A 15,522-nucleotide genomic window follows, 5' to 3' on the forward strand; every position below is an offset into this window, starting at 1 on the left:
GCCTTTTCATTTCCGGTATTAAGGCTTTCATTTTATTCACAAAACCTTTGCATTCATCTTGCAATTTTTCCACCTTTAGGAGAAACACTTTTTCCGTGAGTTTAAGTTCCCTTTTAGGCTCTGCATCGGGACACGAGGCTGCACTATTTGTTTCACTCATTTTTTCTTTATTTCTTTCAGTGAACCATTTCGTTTATACATCCAGTGTGCAACGAATACATCATTTTCATTTCAACAAGGCAGCGCAATCATTTCCCATGAAATTCCATCTCAACATCGCATTACTTAATTCACATTGCATTGCATACGCGTCAATAGCAGCGAACATCCTCCTTTACGCACGGGCATCCAACATAAATGCTTTCATCCACATGATTATTGCAACAAGTATTCCATATCCACATACAAACTGCCACAGGTAAGCTTACCTGGCCTCCACGCGTTTGATGTGGTGCTTTGCCCGAGCGTAACTCACTGCTGCACTTACTTGTCGTGTTCCCAGTGGGTTGATATTACGAGCGATGGCTTTCGGCAGATGCCCTTTTTTGTTGACTAAATGAAGCGACTCCAAGCCCTATTGTCGCTGCAGAGGAAAACCCTGGGTTCGGTTTATTTGTATGACGTGCTGCTCGGCTATCACCGAAGCACAGACTTCAACCAAATGCGTTTTTGTGGCATTTAATTAAAAGAGTGTCGTTGGTTTTACATACATTGCAGATCAGTGTACACGTTTATGGCTGTATTCCGGTGCTGAATGAATCAAGCGAACGGTCAACAAAAACTACGGCAACCCCCGGCCCCCTCTCTCTACTACAACTTTTCCAATTCACAAAACAATGGAGGTGAGCCTTATAAAAACTCCACCCGTGAACACGTGACCTCGAACCCTGCACGTCACCACCCAGTCGTGAGTGACAGGCCCCATTACCTCATTCATGGCTCCTAGTCTGTGTGCTCTGTCTGTATAAATGGGCAGAGGCGACCTGCTGGGTTCAAGTTCAACCACAACCACTGCACAGAAACGTTTCTGGGTACGTCTCACTTTGCTTATTTGCAGTCTCCTCGGTCCTCGGTCCTCGGCCGAACCGGAAGTAGTTCCAAAGCCGCCATGTTGAGGATCGTCCCAAAGCTCTTATAGCGAACGGAGGAGAGAGGATCGAGGAGAGAGGAGGCTGATCCGAGGAGCGATGACCGAAGAGACACGAGAGCTGACTTCACAGAAGTCTTTTCACTGACAGACACGCCCCCTTCTCGTATATCACTCACTGATTGGACGCTGCACAGGATCAGACTTCAGTGAAACTTCACAACATGAGCAGAGTTTAATACAGAAGAAAAGACGGACATTAAAAAGAGGCTAAACGGAGCGTGGGACATTTAAACAGATGATGAACATCAGTGAGTTTGTAAAGAGTCGCTCTGTGATGAGCTGGGATTAAAAAGAGTCTGATGAAGAGGAGTCCGTTTTATATTCTCACTTATTTATCTTCTGAACATTTCATCATTTAGATTCTAATCAATCATTTTCAGTATCCTTACACATAAATATCCGTTTATAAAATACAGAGTTCGTTGTCTAAATACAGGCTAGGTTAAGTCCAAACTGTTTAATAATAATAAATAATTATAGACAATTCAAAATGAAAACTTTGAGTCAGTAGAAACTGTCCTTTTGGTTTGAAACAGACTGCAGATTGTTCTTCAGGTGTTTTTTTTATCAGGTAAAGACACTTAACACTGTAACTGTGTGTTTGATGAGAAATAATACAGTGCGTGTTTGTGTGACATAAACAGCTGTTCGGCTGATTGACAGCTGAACGTGATCAGCTGCTGTCGCGTCATGTGACGCTGTCGAGGAAACGACGTCTCATGTTTTTTTTGGGGGGGTTTTTTTTTACTCCACTTTATTTATAATCAAAATCTGACTATTACAAAAATCACAGTTTACATCGAAAGTTACAGACCGAGCTTGACTTAACAAGACTTAATACACAAACAAAAAAAGAACAAAAAAACAAGAACCATGAACAAATAGAACAATAGAACATAAAACACAAATATCTGAGGTCTAAGTTGGAAGCAATGACTTTAAACTTTGAGTTAGTTCAGCAGCTTGTTTAGTTCTAATCTTTATAATTGATTTTTGTAAATTTGTTAATTCATTCATGAAAATGAGAAAAAGGGGTTTGACTTTTAGAAATCTGCATTTATGAATGTATTGTTTGGCCAAAATAATAATTGCATTATACAATCTCCTCTTCTTTTTTTCTTCCATTAAAATACCCAATTTTATTTTGTTATATTCTAAAGTTGGAAAATTTAGTTCTTTTGTAGAAATCCAATTTCTAAACGAACCCCAAAAAGTTTTTGTAAACTTACAATCATAAAATAGATGTTGTTGGGTTTCAATTTCAACATCACAAAACACACAGTTATTTCTTTCAATATTGAATCTTTCTCTAAGGAAAAACGACGTCTCATGTGTCTTAAAGCTGATTTTCTCGGTCCTCTCTCCTCGACTTCGTTTCCTCCGTGCATCTCTGGTGGGCGGGACTAAGACGCAAGTGGAGGAGACAACTCGGAGCACACTCGATGCAAATAAGGGAACTGAGAAAGGCCCTGTATCTGTCCAGTGACGTATTTTCGGACCACCGAATCTCGACCATTTTGGGACAGGAGAGCGAGTTTCACTCGTTGTGGGACGAACATCAGGTAATATATAACTTCTAAGATCTGTCACTCACAATCATGCATATCACACAGTCATGCTTTTTGTTTTTCACACCTGCTTTCGTGTTTAGAGATAGACGTACGGACTCGGGGTTTATTTCCGGGTACTTGAACGCATCTTAACAGCTGGTCCCCCTGCTCCAGTTCTACTTGTTTAAAGTTTTATAAACATATTGTTTTGTACTTGTTGTCGTGCTAATGTGAAACAGGTCTCTTTTGCATTGTCCAAGAATTAGTTATAACAGGACTGAGGATTAAAAAGAGCTCAGTAGCCATCTCCGGCTCTTTTGCATTCATGTGTGAACTTTACAGTAAACTGTACTGTACCCTTTCTTGTCAGTTGTATATGAGAAGAAAATGTGTTGAAGTTGCAGTCTGCTTGCTCTAAACACACTCAGCTATGAAATATAACCCAGCACACTTCTGTCGACTTACATGTTGTAAACACATTTTAAACACTGTTTGCTATATATAGGATAAGTGTACATCTGCAGTCATGGGCGCCATCAGCAGCTCACAAACCGATTTCTCCTTGGACCTGCTCCGCACCCTGAGCCAAGCGAACCCCAACGGGAACATCTTCGTCTCCCCGTTCAGCATCAGCTCGGCCCTGGCCATGGTTTACCTGGGAGCGAGAGGAAACACTGCGGCTCAGATGGCACAGGTAAGAAGAAGTCATATATGTCAGTAATAATTTGCAATGAAGGTTTTTAAAATGCTGTCATCCTTTCCATTTCACATTCTGAGTTAAGGAGTTCAGCACTGACTCAAAGGTGTGTCTTGAGGCCGGTGAACTCTACTGACGCCTGTACGTTTACCTCAACATCATTTATTCAATCATTTATTGTCTGCTATAAAACATGATTCAAACTGGCTGTTGCACACTGAGCTGTAGTTTCTGCTATGTTTGTCATGGTTTTGTTTTGTTCTGTTTTTAATCCTGTTTTAGTTTTCATTATTTCCCTCGTGTTTTGTGTATGTATGTTCCTAGTGTGTTTTACTTTAGTCCTTAGAGTGTTTCCCTGTATCCTTGTGTTCTTCTATGTTGCCTGTTAGTTTATTTCCTGTCTTGTGTTTTAAGTCTAGTCTTTAGTGTTTCCTGTTTTATTTTGTAGATCTGGTTTTGGTGGTGGTGTCAGTGTTGGGTTTTACTTTGTACTTGTCCTCAGTGTTCTGGTCTTGTGTTCTTTGTTCCTTGTGTTTCCCGCCTTAGTGATTACCCTGATATTCCTCACCTGTCTTGTTAGTCTCACCTGTGTCTGATTACCCCTTGTCTATTTAGTCTCTGAGTTTCTTGTCGGTTCATTGTCATTGTCTCGTGGTTTGTCGTTGTCCTGGAATGTGTTTCATCTCCCTGCTCCCTGTGTTTCTCATCGTAATTTTTGGATTTCTGTTATTTAAGTAAGTTTTTGCCCTTTTTGTTAAAATAAATTATTATTCTGCACTGGGGTCCTCCTCTCCTGTTTTCTACCCGGAACGTGACAATGTTTGCTTTTGAAAGAGCTGTAAATCCTCAGAGCTTTGCTCTCTTTCCTTTTAACATGATTGATGACTTCTGTGTGTAAAACAGGAGGTTGAACGACTAAATCCATGCAATTTGTGGCCAAAGGTTTGATAACATAATGCCAATGAATTGCATTGTCTATTGTAATGGGAACAAATGCATTTCGCAGATGTGTTCAAATAAATCTGTTGTGAACTGTCTGACATTTTCAAAGGAATAGTGTTCAGGTTAAGTCGCTGTAAGTCTTATGTGACTCTACTGTGGAAGTGTTTGGATGAACTTTGAATCTTCAAGGATGACTGCATGGACATATGACCTTCATCTGTCTGGGCTGATTGTATTTAAATGACTTTGTTTATTTTTCTTTACTTCCTGATGCTGAAATAAAAGAGCTATCATGTTTGTACAGTGTTTTGTATTTATTACACGTGTTCTGATTTTTCAGAAAGATAAGAGTTATTGATAATTAGGCTGACCTGACTGATGGACAGGCGCGGCGTAGCGGTTTGTCCCTCCTTTCAGTATCCACTGTTTGCCGTCACTGAGGCTTCTATGGTTTCAGCTCAGGACTAAGAGTTTGGGATAACCCAACTTTTTGATGCTTTAATAAAACGTTTTGTACCTGACTGTCACACAGGCGCTCTCATTCAGCGCTGGTGAAGGCGTGCATGCAGACTTTCAGACTCTGAACGCTGACATCAACTCACCGTCTGCATTCTACATGCTGAAGCTGGCTAACCGACTCTATGGAGAACGCACAGCCAACTTCCTCCCGGTGAGTTTTCAACTTGTGATCTTTGACACAATAAACCCAACTTATACCAATCAGATATCTCTGATTGCAAAGTTGTTATTAATATAGACAAAAAAAGTATCACAGTAATGACGAGTTGCGTCAGGAGATCCAGGTTGTTATTCCCTGATTATCTTCTGCTTTATAAAGGAATTCCTCGAAGCCACGAAAAAGTTTTACCAGGCAGACCTGAAGTCTGTGGATTTCATCGGAGCTCCAGAGGCCTGCAGGGCGGAGATCAACAGCTGGGTCGAGCAGCAGACAGAAAGTACAAGTTTTAGATCAATTTGTGCAGCAATCGTTCCACAGTGTCCTCTAAGGATTGTTGTTTAATCTTTGTTTATTTCTTTATTTCCTTTCAGATAAGATTAAAGATCTTTTGCAGCCGGGAACAGTCAACCCAATGACGAGACTGACTCTGGTTAATGCCATTTACTTCAAGGGGAGCTGGGAGAACCCATTCAGAGTGAGAAAAACCATGGAGATGCCCTTTAAAGTCAACAAGGTGAAAACTAAAGCTGAAGTTTTCAGATTTTTAGACATAAACTTGAATTTATCCTAAATTCTTTGATTTCTTTTTTTCATGCCATGTTGTGAAACAACGCTTTATGCTATTTTAAAGGCCACATATGTATTCTCCTCCTTTTCACCACTTTAAATCAGTCACAGAGCTCCCAAAACGTTTCAAGTTTCTTGTTGTAAATCCACTCTGATCCTGTATTTGATCATGTCTATAAACTCCTTTATTTCAGCCCTGCTCAGAACAGGCTGTTTCTGTGTCTGTAGCTTTAAATATGTAAATTAGCTGTGTCTGACCACGCCCCCTCTCTGTTAGGGCTCGGGTGTACTCGGTGCTTTCTGTATAGACAGACATGTATTAGTGTTAGAAAAACATGGTGAATTGGATTTTAATAATATGTGACCATTTCTGGAATACAGACAGTTGCCTGCAGGTTTTTTTAGTACTTAGAAAATATCCAATTACCAACTGGTTTTGTGTTTCCTTGGTATTGAAACTGGATTCCTATTGTTTTATTTTTAATAGTACACAATCTGGTACTGTTATAGCCGTACCGACAAAGACTTTCTCTCTCGATTTCTTGACCTTAATGTCTTTCTTGTGCTTTAGAATGAAAGTAAGCCGGTCCAGATGATGTACCAGGTGGAGACGCTGCCCTTCAACTACATCCCTGAGCTCGGTTTGCAGATCCTGGAGCTGCCATACGAAGACTATGAGCTCAGCATGTTCATCCTGCTGCCGGAGGAGTCTGCAGACGGCTCTGACCCTCTCCTGAAGGTACTCAAGCTAGACATTTTTCTGGTTCAATCTGTTTCCTGTCTTGAAGAGTCCTTGTGGAGTCTTTTAATTATCAAACATCCTTTTGTTTAAATTCAATCGATGAGACACCATTGTCTTCAGAAAACAAGCTCTAAAAAGCTCACTTTTCACAACCTTTCTAAAAGAAATGATCAGAATGACAGCGTACACATCTAGAAGCTAATGAGAAATAAACTTGTAATGACCCAAACACAGTGAGCATCAGACCTCACATCCTTTTGATCAGTTTGACATAAACACAGCAGCAAATACATGCTATGAACCTCATGTTTTACTAATTAATTTTTAGTTTGACCTGTATTTAACCAGAAAAAAGTCTTCATGAAGTTACTCAATCATAATCAGTTTTATTGCCAAGTACATTTACATATACAAGGAGTTTGTCTTGGTGTATTGGTGCGAAAGACAAAATACAAGGGAAAGACAACAAGCACTTAAGTAAAATAAAATCTGACAAGAATCTCGTTTACAAGAGTCAAGAAAGGCAGCAGAACAAATTACCGAGTTTCAAACATTAAACACTTACAATTAACGTGAATAAAGGAATCAAGAAGCGTTCATCAAAATGTGTCATAAGTCATCAACAGCAAAGATCAAAAAGGGTAATACGGGTTAAAACATCGACATTCAGTATGCTTGCCTCCAGATTAGCCTCATAACGTTTAATAAACTTTAATTTGTGTTGGTTTTCACAGAGCAACAGCTGTTCATGGAACATGGTGTAAGCATTTAGCAATTGAGTCCGTTTAACACACTACCACTGCTCCAGATCATTCAGAAGACATTTAAAACATTCAATGAAACCAGCTGCAGAGGATGTGGAGTCTGCATCCGATTCCAATAACAGGGAGCAGCAGACTTGAATGCCGTTTTTTCCCAAATTCTGTACAGGCTTTAGTTAAAGTTTACAGGTATAAATCCTGGGAGAGTAGATTGTAACTTTCAGTATTTAGTTCTGAAGGTAAGATGGAAGCAGAACAAGAATACCCTCATTAATAGACATCTTGGCTAGCCAAAACATTAGCCAAGTTAAACAAAGACAATGAGGAAACAGGAATTTAACCTAAAATGATCGAGCGTATTAAAGAAAAACACAAAATGTTGTTTTGTGTTGCAGCTGGTGAACAAGCTAACACAGGCGAAGCTGGACAAATGGACCAACAGGGAAAACATGGACTCCAACAGTGACGTCTTCATTCACCTGCCCAAGTTCAAGCTGGAGGAAGACTACGGGCTGAACGAGCCGCTCGCCAAACTGGGCATGACAGACGTGTTCTGTGAGGCAAAGGCAGATCTGTCTGGCATGAACGGCGAAGGAGGACTCTTCCTGTCTACGGTGGCGCACAAAGCCTTCGTTGAGGTGAACGAGAAGGGGACGGAGGCGGCCGCAGCCACTGGAACTACAGCCGTGAGAGTGTTTAGTATAAAGGTACCTAAGCGGCAGATATACTTCACAGCCGACCACCCGTTCCTCTTCTTCATCAGGCACAACAAGACCAAGTCCATCCTCTTCCTTGGCACGTTCTCGTCTCCTTAGACAGGTGGACACACATCATTATCCAACAAGGCATGCTGTGGGAGGTTGTTTTGTTCTTTCGAAATCAAGAACATCAGCATCCCAACGCTCAGTAACATACAGAGCCATGCTGGAATGGAGCTCCCTCCCAAGTCGGGTTAAACAACAAAGCGCTGTATACAGTTTCAAAAAAAGAATCAAAAAAAATTATCTATAAAAAAACGTCAGCACTGATAGGACCACGGGCATTTTTTATGTAACGAAGTTTGTTTGTTTTTTCTTCCAAAAAAGGTGTAGGTGTCAAACAAAATAGTGGTATCATTGTTTAAATTTAGGATGAATTATGTTTTTGTCATGCACCGGCCTTGGAAAGAAGAGTCTGGTGAAGTTTAGTGACGGTTAGGTTAAAGATTATCCAAAGAAATTCTTTAGAGAAACAATTGTCTTCTGAATCTGGCCATGGATCCCTCAGCCCTGTTTTGGACCAGGTGCTAAAGCTATGTTACAGCAGGCCCAAGAAGCTCGTTGCTGTGCCCACAAAGTTTCTGGTGGACTGGTAAAGTGTAGCAGGTGGCGGGGGACTGAACAGTCCAGCAGGCCTCCAGCCCCAATACAGGGACCAAACTGGGACTCTGGAGACCTCGGCTATCTTGGACACTTGCTGTGGCAGGGGAAAAGGGCCCAGGTCAACAGAGAGATGTAAGACTTCCACTGTGGGACGCTCTGTATGACGACTGTTATGTAACATGGACATCCAGAGGCCAAAGGTCGACATGAATCAGACATGTGTCATGTGTCAGCAGTTACCATGGCTACACTGTAAAGCCTCCGTGACGGCTGGAGACAAGAAATAATCTCCACACTGTAAATCAAAGTGACACCACACGGTTTCAAAAGAGCAACCTCTGAGGACGGTTAAATTTACCCTACAAGAACATTCAATCCTTGTTAATAAAATAGAAGTTCATCCAGGTAAATGTGAAATCTGAATTTCTTATTTCATAGGACAAAGTGAGAGAAACACCTGCTGTTGAATCTGCACACAAAGAAACAAATGAGTCTGTTCAGCATACATTTATAAGATCAGTCAGTGAGGACTTTTGTTTAGAAGGGTTAAAACAGCAGGGATCAGGATCTTCCCAAGTAGAGTCTTTCTAAATCTCAGTGCCCAATACATCTGTCCTCTGCACCCCACTACTCTGAATGTGTATGACTGTGTCAGTTAATATACTGATGGACAGGACAGTATATCAGAAAATCCAAAAATTCACCTCTGTACCTCAGTGTGTGAATGCATATGTGTGATCTGTGGCGTAAAAGCGCTTTGAGTAGCTCAAGTCCATTTGCCATTTACAAATCAATCATGTGGGTTTCTAGCGACTGTACTGGAAATGTGCAGTTAAGTACCTCAAAGCAGGAGCCTACTTGAGCGCACTTGTGAGAGGATCTGTGAAACTCAGCTTCAAAGATCACAGGTAACATGTGTTATAAAGGTCACTAATTCACTTCAGACAGGTTCAGATTGAAAGACAAAGCACATGTATGATCTCCTTTGATTTATTGGAAACTCATTCTGACAATAAAATAAGTTGTGGAGTCCAATTGATCATTTTTGGGGGCAGAAATCAAAATAAAGGAACTTGGCGTTGGCACCAGTGTAATATATCAGGATGCATGGATTATTATTTTCTTTTTGGCATAATCAAATAGATAATGCACGATTAGAGTACTGTGAATGATCTAACTACGGTGTCAGGTCTGTGGCCTAACAGAGACGTCTGATGGGTGTGGTTTGAGTATTGCCCTGTCCCTGCATGTGCAGTGATGTGTAAGAAAATGAAAGAAGTAGGCTATGCCTTTCAATGCGTCCCTCCCACATAGAGCTGCAGTCTGTGTGCTCTGTCTGTATAAATGGGCAGAGGCGACCTGCTGGGTTCAAGTTCAACCACAACCACTGCACAGAAACGTTTCTATCTGTCCAGGACCACCGCCTCACTTTACATTTTACTTTCACTTTTGCACTCGACCATTTTGGGACAGGAGAGCGAGTTTCACTCCTTGTGGGACGAACATCAGGTAATATATAACTTCTAAGATCTGTCACTCACAGTCATGCATATCACACAGTCGTGCTTTTTGTTTTTCACACCTGCTTTCGTGTTTAGAGATAGACGATAGACTCAAACACACTTAATGCCTTCTTCACCACCTTGGGTGATGTCTGTGACTGAATAGATGACTCAGGATTCATGTCCATTCATCAAAGAATTTAGTGCACATAAATGTTTTCTAACCAGCTGCTGTGGGTGAAAGTGAGAAAAAAGAACCTCAAGTTTTTCAGCCACATGAAGGTTTCACAGTTTGAAGTAAATATGAGTAAACGACTGCCCCAGTTCTACTTGTTTAAAGATTTATAAACGTATTGTTTTGTACTTGTTGTAGTGCTAATGTGAAACAGGTCTCCGTTTTTTGCATCGTCCAATAATTAGTTATAACAGGACTGAGGATTAAAACAAGCTCAGTAGCCATCTCTGGCTCTGTGTGAACTTTACAGTAAACTGTACTGTACCCTTTCTTGTCAGTTGTATATGAGAAGAAAATGTGTTGAAGTTGCAGTCTGCTTGCTCTAAACACACTCAGCTATGAAATATAACCCAGCACACTTCTGTCGACTTACATGTTGTAAACACATTTTAAACACTGTTTGCTATATATAGGATAAGTGTACATCTGCAGTCATGGCCGCCATCAGCAGCTCACAAACCGATTTCTCCTTGGACCTGCTCCGCACCCTGAGCCAAGCGAACCCCACCGGGAACATCTTCGTCTCTCCGTTCAGCATCAGCTCGGCCCTGGCCATGGTTTACCTGGGAGCGAGAGGAAACACTGCGGCTCAGATGGCACAGGTAAGAAGAAGTCATATATGTCAGTTATAATTTCTAATGAAGGTTTTTAAAATGCTGTCATCCTTTCCATTTCACATTCTGAGTTAAGGAGTTCAGCACTGACTCAAAGGTGTGTCTTGAGGCAGGTGAACTCTTCTGACGCCTGTACTTTCACCTCAATATCATTTATTTAATCATTTATTGTCTGCTATAAAACAGGACATGATTCAAACTGACTGTTACACACTGAGCTGTAGTTTCTGCTATGTTTGCTTTTGAAAGAGCTGTAAATCCTCAGAGCTTTGCTCTCTTTCCTTTTAACATGATTGATGACTTCTGTGTGTAAAACAGGAGGTTGAACGACTAAATCCATGCAATTTGTGGCCAAAGGTTTGATAACATAATGCCAATGAATTGCATTGTCTATTGTAATGTGAACTAATGCATTTTGCAGATGTGTTCAAATAAATCTGTTGTGAACTGTCTGACATTTTCAAAGGAATAGTGTTCAGGTTAAGTCGCTGTAAGTATTATGTGACTCTACTGTGGAAATGAACTTTGAATCTTCAAAGATGACTGCATGGACATATGACCTTCATCTGTCTGGGCTGATTGTATTTAAATGACTTTGTTTATTTTTCTTTACTTCCTGATGCTGAAATAAAAAAGCTATCATGTTTGTACAATGTTTTTTATTCATTACACGTGTTCTGATTTTTCCAAACGATAAGAGTTATTGATTATTAGGCTGACCTGACTGATGGACAGGCGCAGTGTAGCGGTTTGTCCCTCCTTTCAGTATCCACTGTTTGGCGTCACTGAGGCTTCTATGGTTTCAGCTCAGGACTAAGAGTTTGGGATAACCCAACTTTTTGATGCTTTAATAAAACGTTTTGTACCTGACTGTCACACAGGCGCTCTCATTCAGCGCTGGTGAAGGCGTGCATGCAGACTTTCAGACTCTGAACGCTGACATCAACTCACCGTCTGCATTCTACATGCTGAAGCTGGCTAACCGACTCTATGGAGAACGCACAGCCAACTTCCTCCCGGTGAGTTTTCAACTTGTGATCTTTGACACAATAAACCCAACTTATACCAATCAGATATCTCTGATTGCAAAGTTGTTATTAATATAGACAAAAAAAGTATCACAGTAATGACGAGTTGCGTCAGGAGATCCAGGTTGTTATTCACTGATTATCTTCTGCTTTATAAAGGAATTCCTCGAAACCACGAAAAAGTTTTACCAGGCAGACCTGAAGCCTGTGGATTTCATCGGAGCTTCAGAGGCCTGCAGGGCGGAGATCAACAGCTGGGTCGAGCAGCAGACAGAAAGTACAAGTTTTAGATCAATTTGTGCAGCAATCGTTCCACAGTGTCCTCTAAGGATTGTTGTTTAATCTTTGTTTCATCTTTATTTCCTTTCAGATAAGATTAAAGATCTTTTGCAGCCAGGAACAGTCAACCCAATGACTAGACTGACTCTGGTTAATGCCATTTACTTCAAGGCGAGCTGGAAGAACCCATTCAGAGTGAGAAAAACCATGGAGATGCCCTTTAAAGTCAACAAGGTGAAAACTAAAGCTGAAGTTTTTAGATTTTTAGACATAAACTTGAATTTATTCTAAATTCTCTGATTTCTTTTTTTCATGCCATGTTGTAAAACAACGCTTTATGCTATTTTAAAGGCCACATATGTATTCTCCTCCTTGTTACCACTTTAAATCAGTCACAGAGCTCCCCAAAACGTTTCAAGTTTCTTGTTGTAAATCCACTCTGATCCTGTATTTGATCATGTCTATAAACCCCTCTATTTCAGCCCTGCTCAGAACAGGCTGTTTCTGTGTCTGTAGCTTTAAATATGTATATGAGATGTGTCTGACCCTCTCTGGAAGGGCTCAGGTTTACTCTGTGCTTTCTGTATAGACAGACATGTAATAGTGTTAGAAAAACATGGTGAATTGGATTTTAATAATATGTGACCATTTCTGGAATACAGACAGTTGCCTGCAGGTTTTTTTAGTACTTAGAAAATATCCAATTACCAACTGGTTTTTTGTTTCCTTGGTATTGAAACTGGATTCCTATTGTTTTATTTTTAATAGTACACAATCTGGTACCGCTATACCCATACCAATGAAGACTTTCTCTCTTCTCTTTCTTGTGCTTTAGAATGAAAGTAAGCCGGTCCAGATGATGCACCAGGTGGAGACTCTGCCCTTCAACTACATCCCTGAGCTCGGTTTGCAGATCCTGGAGCTGCCATACGAAGAATATGAGCTCAGCATGTTCATCCTGCTGCCGGAGGAGTCTGCAGACGGCTCTGACCCTCTCCTGAAGGTACTCAATCTAGACATTTTTCTGGTTCAATCTGTTTCCTTTCTTGAAGAGTCCTTGTGGAGTCTTTTAATTATCAAACATCATTTTGTTTAAACTCAATCGATGAGACACCATTGTCTTCAGAAAACAAGCTCTAAAAAGCTCACTTTTCACAACCTTTCTAAAAGTAATGATCAGAATGACACCGTACACATCTAGAAGCTAATGAGAAATGAACTTGTAATGACCCAAACACAGTGAGCATCAGACATCACATCCTTTTGATCAGTTTGACATAAACACAGCAGCAAATGCATGCTATGAAGCTAATTTACTAATTAATTTTTAGTTTGACCTGTATTTAACCAGAAAAAAGTCTACATGAAGTTACTCAATCATAATCAGTTTTATTGCCAAGTACATTTACATGTACAAGGAGTTTGTCTTGGTGTATTGGTGCGAAAGCAAGTACTTAAGTAAAATAAAATCTGATAAGAATCTCGTTTACAAGAGTCAAGAGAGGCAGCAGCACAAATTACCGAGTTTCAAACATTAAACACTTAACACTTAACGTGAATAAAGGAATCAAGAAGCGTTCATCAAAATGTGTCATAAGTCATCAACGGCAAAGATCAAAAAGGGTAATACGGGTTAAAACATCGACATTCAGTATGCTTGCTTCCAGATTAGCCTCTTTTTTTTTTTTTTTATATACTTTTTTTATCCCACGAGGGGAAATTCGGTTTTCACTCTGTCTAATGAACACACACATAGGCCGAGAAACACACTCATGCACAAACAGGGTTCTAATGACATGCATTAATGGAGAGGTCTCAGAGTGAGGGGGCTGCCCACAGCGAGCGCTCCAGAGCAGTTTTTGGGGTTCGGTGCCTTGCTCAGGGGCACCTTGGCAGTGCTCAGGAAATGGACTGGCACCTCTCCAGCTACCAGACCAGTTTCCGGACTTGGTCCGTGCCGGGACTTGAACCGGAGGGTTCCCAACCCAAGTCCCTACAGACTGAGCTACTGCCGCCCGTTTAATAAACTTTAATTTGTGTTGGTTTTCACAGAGCAACAGCTGTTCATGGAACATGGTGTAAGCATTTAGCAATTGCGTCCGTTCAACACACTACCACTGCTCCAGATCATTCAGAAGACATTTAAAACATCCAATGAAACCAGCTGCAGAGGATGTGGAGTCTGCATCCGATTCCAATAACAGGGAGCAGCAGACTTGAATGCCGTTTTTTCCCAAATTCTGTACAGGCTTTAGTTAAAGTTTACAGGTATAAATCCTGGGAGAGTAGATTGTAACTTTCAGTATTTAGTTCTGAAGGTAAGATGGAAGCAGAACAAGAATACCCTCATTAATAGACATCTTGGCTAGCCAAAACATTAGCCAAGTTAAACAAAGACAGTGAGGAAACAGGAATTTAACCTAAAATGATCGAGCGTATTAAAGAAAAACGCAAAATGTTGTTTTGTGTTGCAGCTGGTGAACAAGCTAACACAGGCGAAGCTGGACAAATGGACCAACAGGGAAAACATGGACTCCAACAGTGACGTCTTCATTCACCTGCCTAAGTTCAAGCTGGAGGAAGACTACGAGCTGAACGAGCCGCTCGCCAAACTGGGCATGACAGACGTGTTCTGCGAGGCAAAGGCAGATCTGTCCGGCATGAACGGCGAAGGAGGACTCTTCCTGTCTACGGTGGCACACAAAGCCTTCATTGATGTGAACGAGGAGGGGACGGAGGCGGCTGCAGCATTTTTCAAATCATGCACCTTAGGTAAAAAGAAACCCAAGCGGCAGATATACTTCACAGTCGACCACCCGTTCCTCTTCTTCATCAGGCACAATAAGACCAAGTCCATCCTCTTCCTTGGCACGTTCTCGTCTCCTTAGACAGGTGGACACACATCATTATCCAACAAGGCATGCTGTGGGAGGTTGTTTTGTTCTTTCAAAATCAAGAACATCAGCATCCCAACGCTCAGTAACATACAGAGCCATGCTGGAATGGAGCTCCCTCCCAAGTCGGGTTAAACAAAGCGCTGTATACAGTTTCAAAAAAAGAATCAAAGAAAATTATCTATAAAAAAACGTCAGCACTGATAGGACCACGGGCCTTTTTTATGTAACAAAGTTTCTTGTCTTTTCTTTTTTTTCCAAAAAGGTGTAGGTGTCAAACAAAGTAGTGTTATCATTGCTTAAATTTAGGATGAATTATGTTTTTGTCATGCACCGGCCTTGGAAAGAAGAGTCTGGTGAAGTTTAGTGACGGTTAGGTTAAAGATTATCCAAAGAAATTCTTTAGAGAAACAATTTTCTTCTGAATCTGGCCATGGATCCCTCAGCCCTGTTTTGGATCAGGTGCTAAAGCTATGTTACAGCAGGCCCAAGAAGCTCGTTGCTGTGCCCACAAAGTTTCT

At 40.9% G+C, this 15,522-nt stretch overlaps 2 protein-coding genes across 3 annotated transcripts; both read left to right on the forward strand.

Moving 5' to 3' along the window:
• The first annotated feature begins 2,517 nt into the window (after nt 1-2,517).
• LOC306828654 (leukocyte elastase inhibitor-like) lies at nt 2,518-9,484 on the forward strand. Of its 2 annotated transcripts, none has more exons than XM_079351192.1 (7): nt 2,518-2,712; nt 3,206-3,394; nt 4,872-5,009; nt 5,178-5,295; nt 5,390-5,532; nt 6,157-6,324; nt 7,484-9,484. In XM_079351192.1, exons 1-7 carry the CDS (start codon nt 2,593-2,595, stop codon nt 7,901-7,903), a joined length of 1,296 nt encoding a protein of 431 aa, XP_079207318.1. In that variant the 5' UTR covers nt 2,518-2,592; the 3' UTR covers nt 7,904-9,484. The 2 variants fall into 2 exon arrangements, with proteins under 2 accessions (XP_079207318.1, XP_079207319.1); XM_079351193.1 differs by lacking the exon at nt 2,518-2,712 and adding an exon at nt 2,797-2,834.
• Nucleotides 9,485-9,874: 390 nt separating this feature from the next.
• On the forward strand, nt 9,875-15,303 carry LOC306828657 (leukocyte elastase inhibitor-like). Its single transcript, XM_079351197.1, has 7 exons — nt 9,875-9,958; nt 10,600-10,788; nt 11,682-11,819; nt 11,988-12,105; nt 12,199-12,341; nt 12,943-13,110; nt 14,582-15,303. The coding sequence occupies exons 2-7, from the start codon at nt 10,621-10,623 to the stop codon at nt 14,993-14,995; spliced, it is 1,149 nt and encodes a 382-aa protein (XP_079207323.1). The 5' UTR covers nt 9,875-9,958; nt 10,600-10,620; the 3' UTR covers nt 14,996-15,303.
• Nucleotides 15,304-15,522: the final 219 nt, after the last annotated feature.

This window comes from Symphodus melops (genome assembly GCF_947650265.1).
Source record: "Symphodus melops genome assembly, chromosome: 8".
Taxonomy (NCBI): domain Eukaryota; kingdom Metazoa; phylum Chordata; class Actinopteri; order Labriformes; family Labridae; genus Symphodus; species Symphodus melops.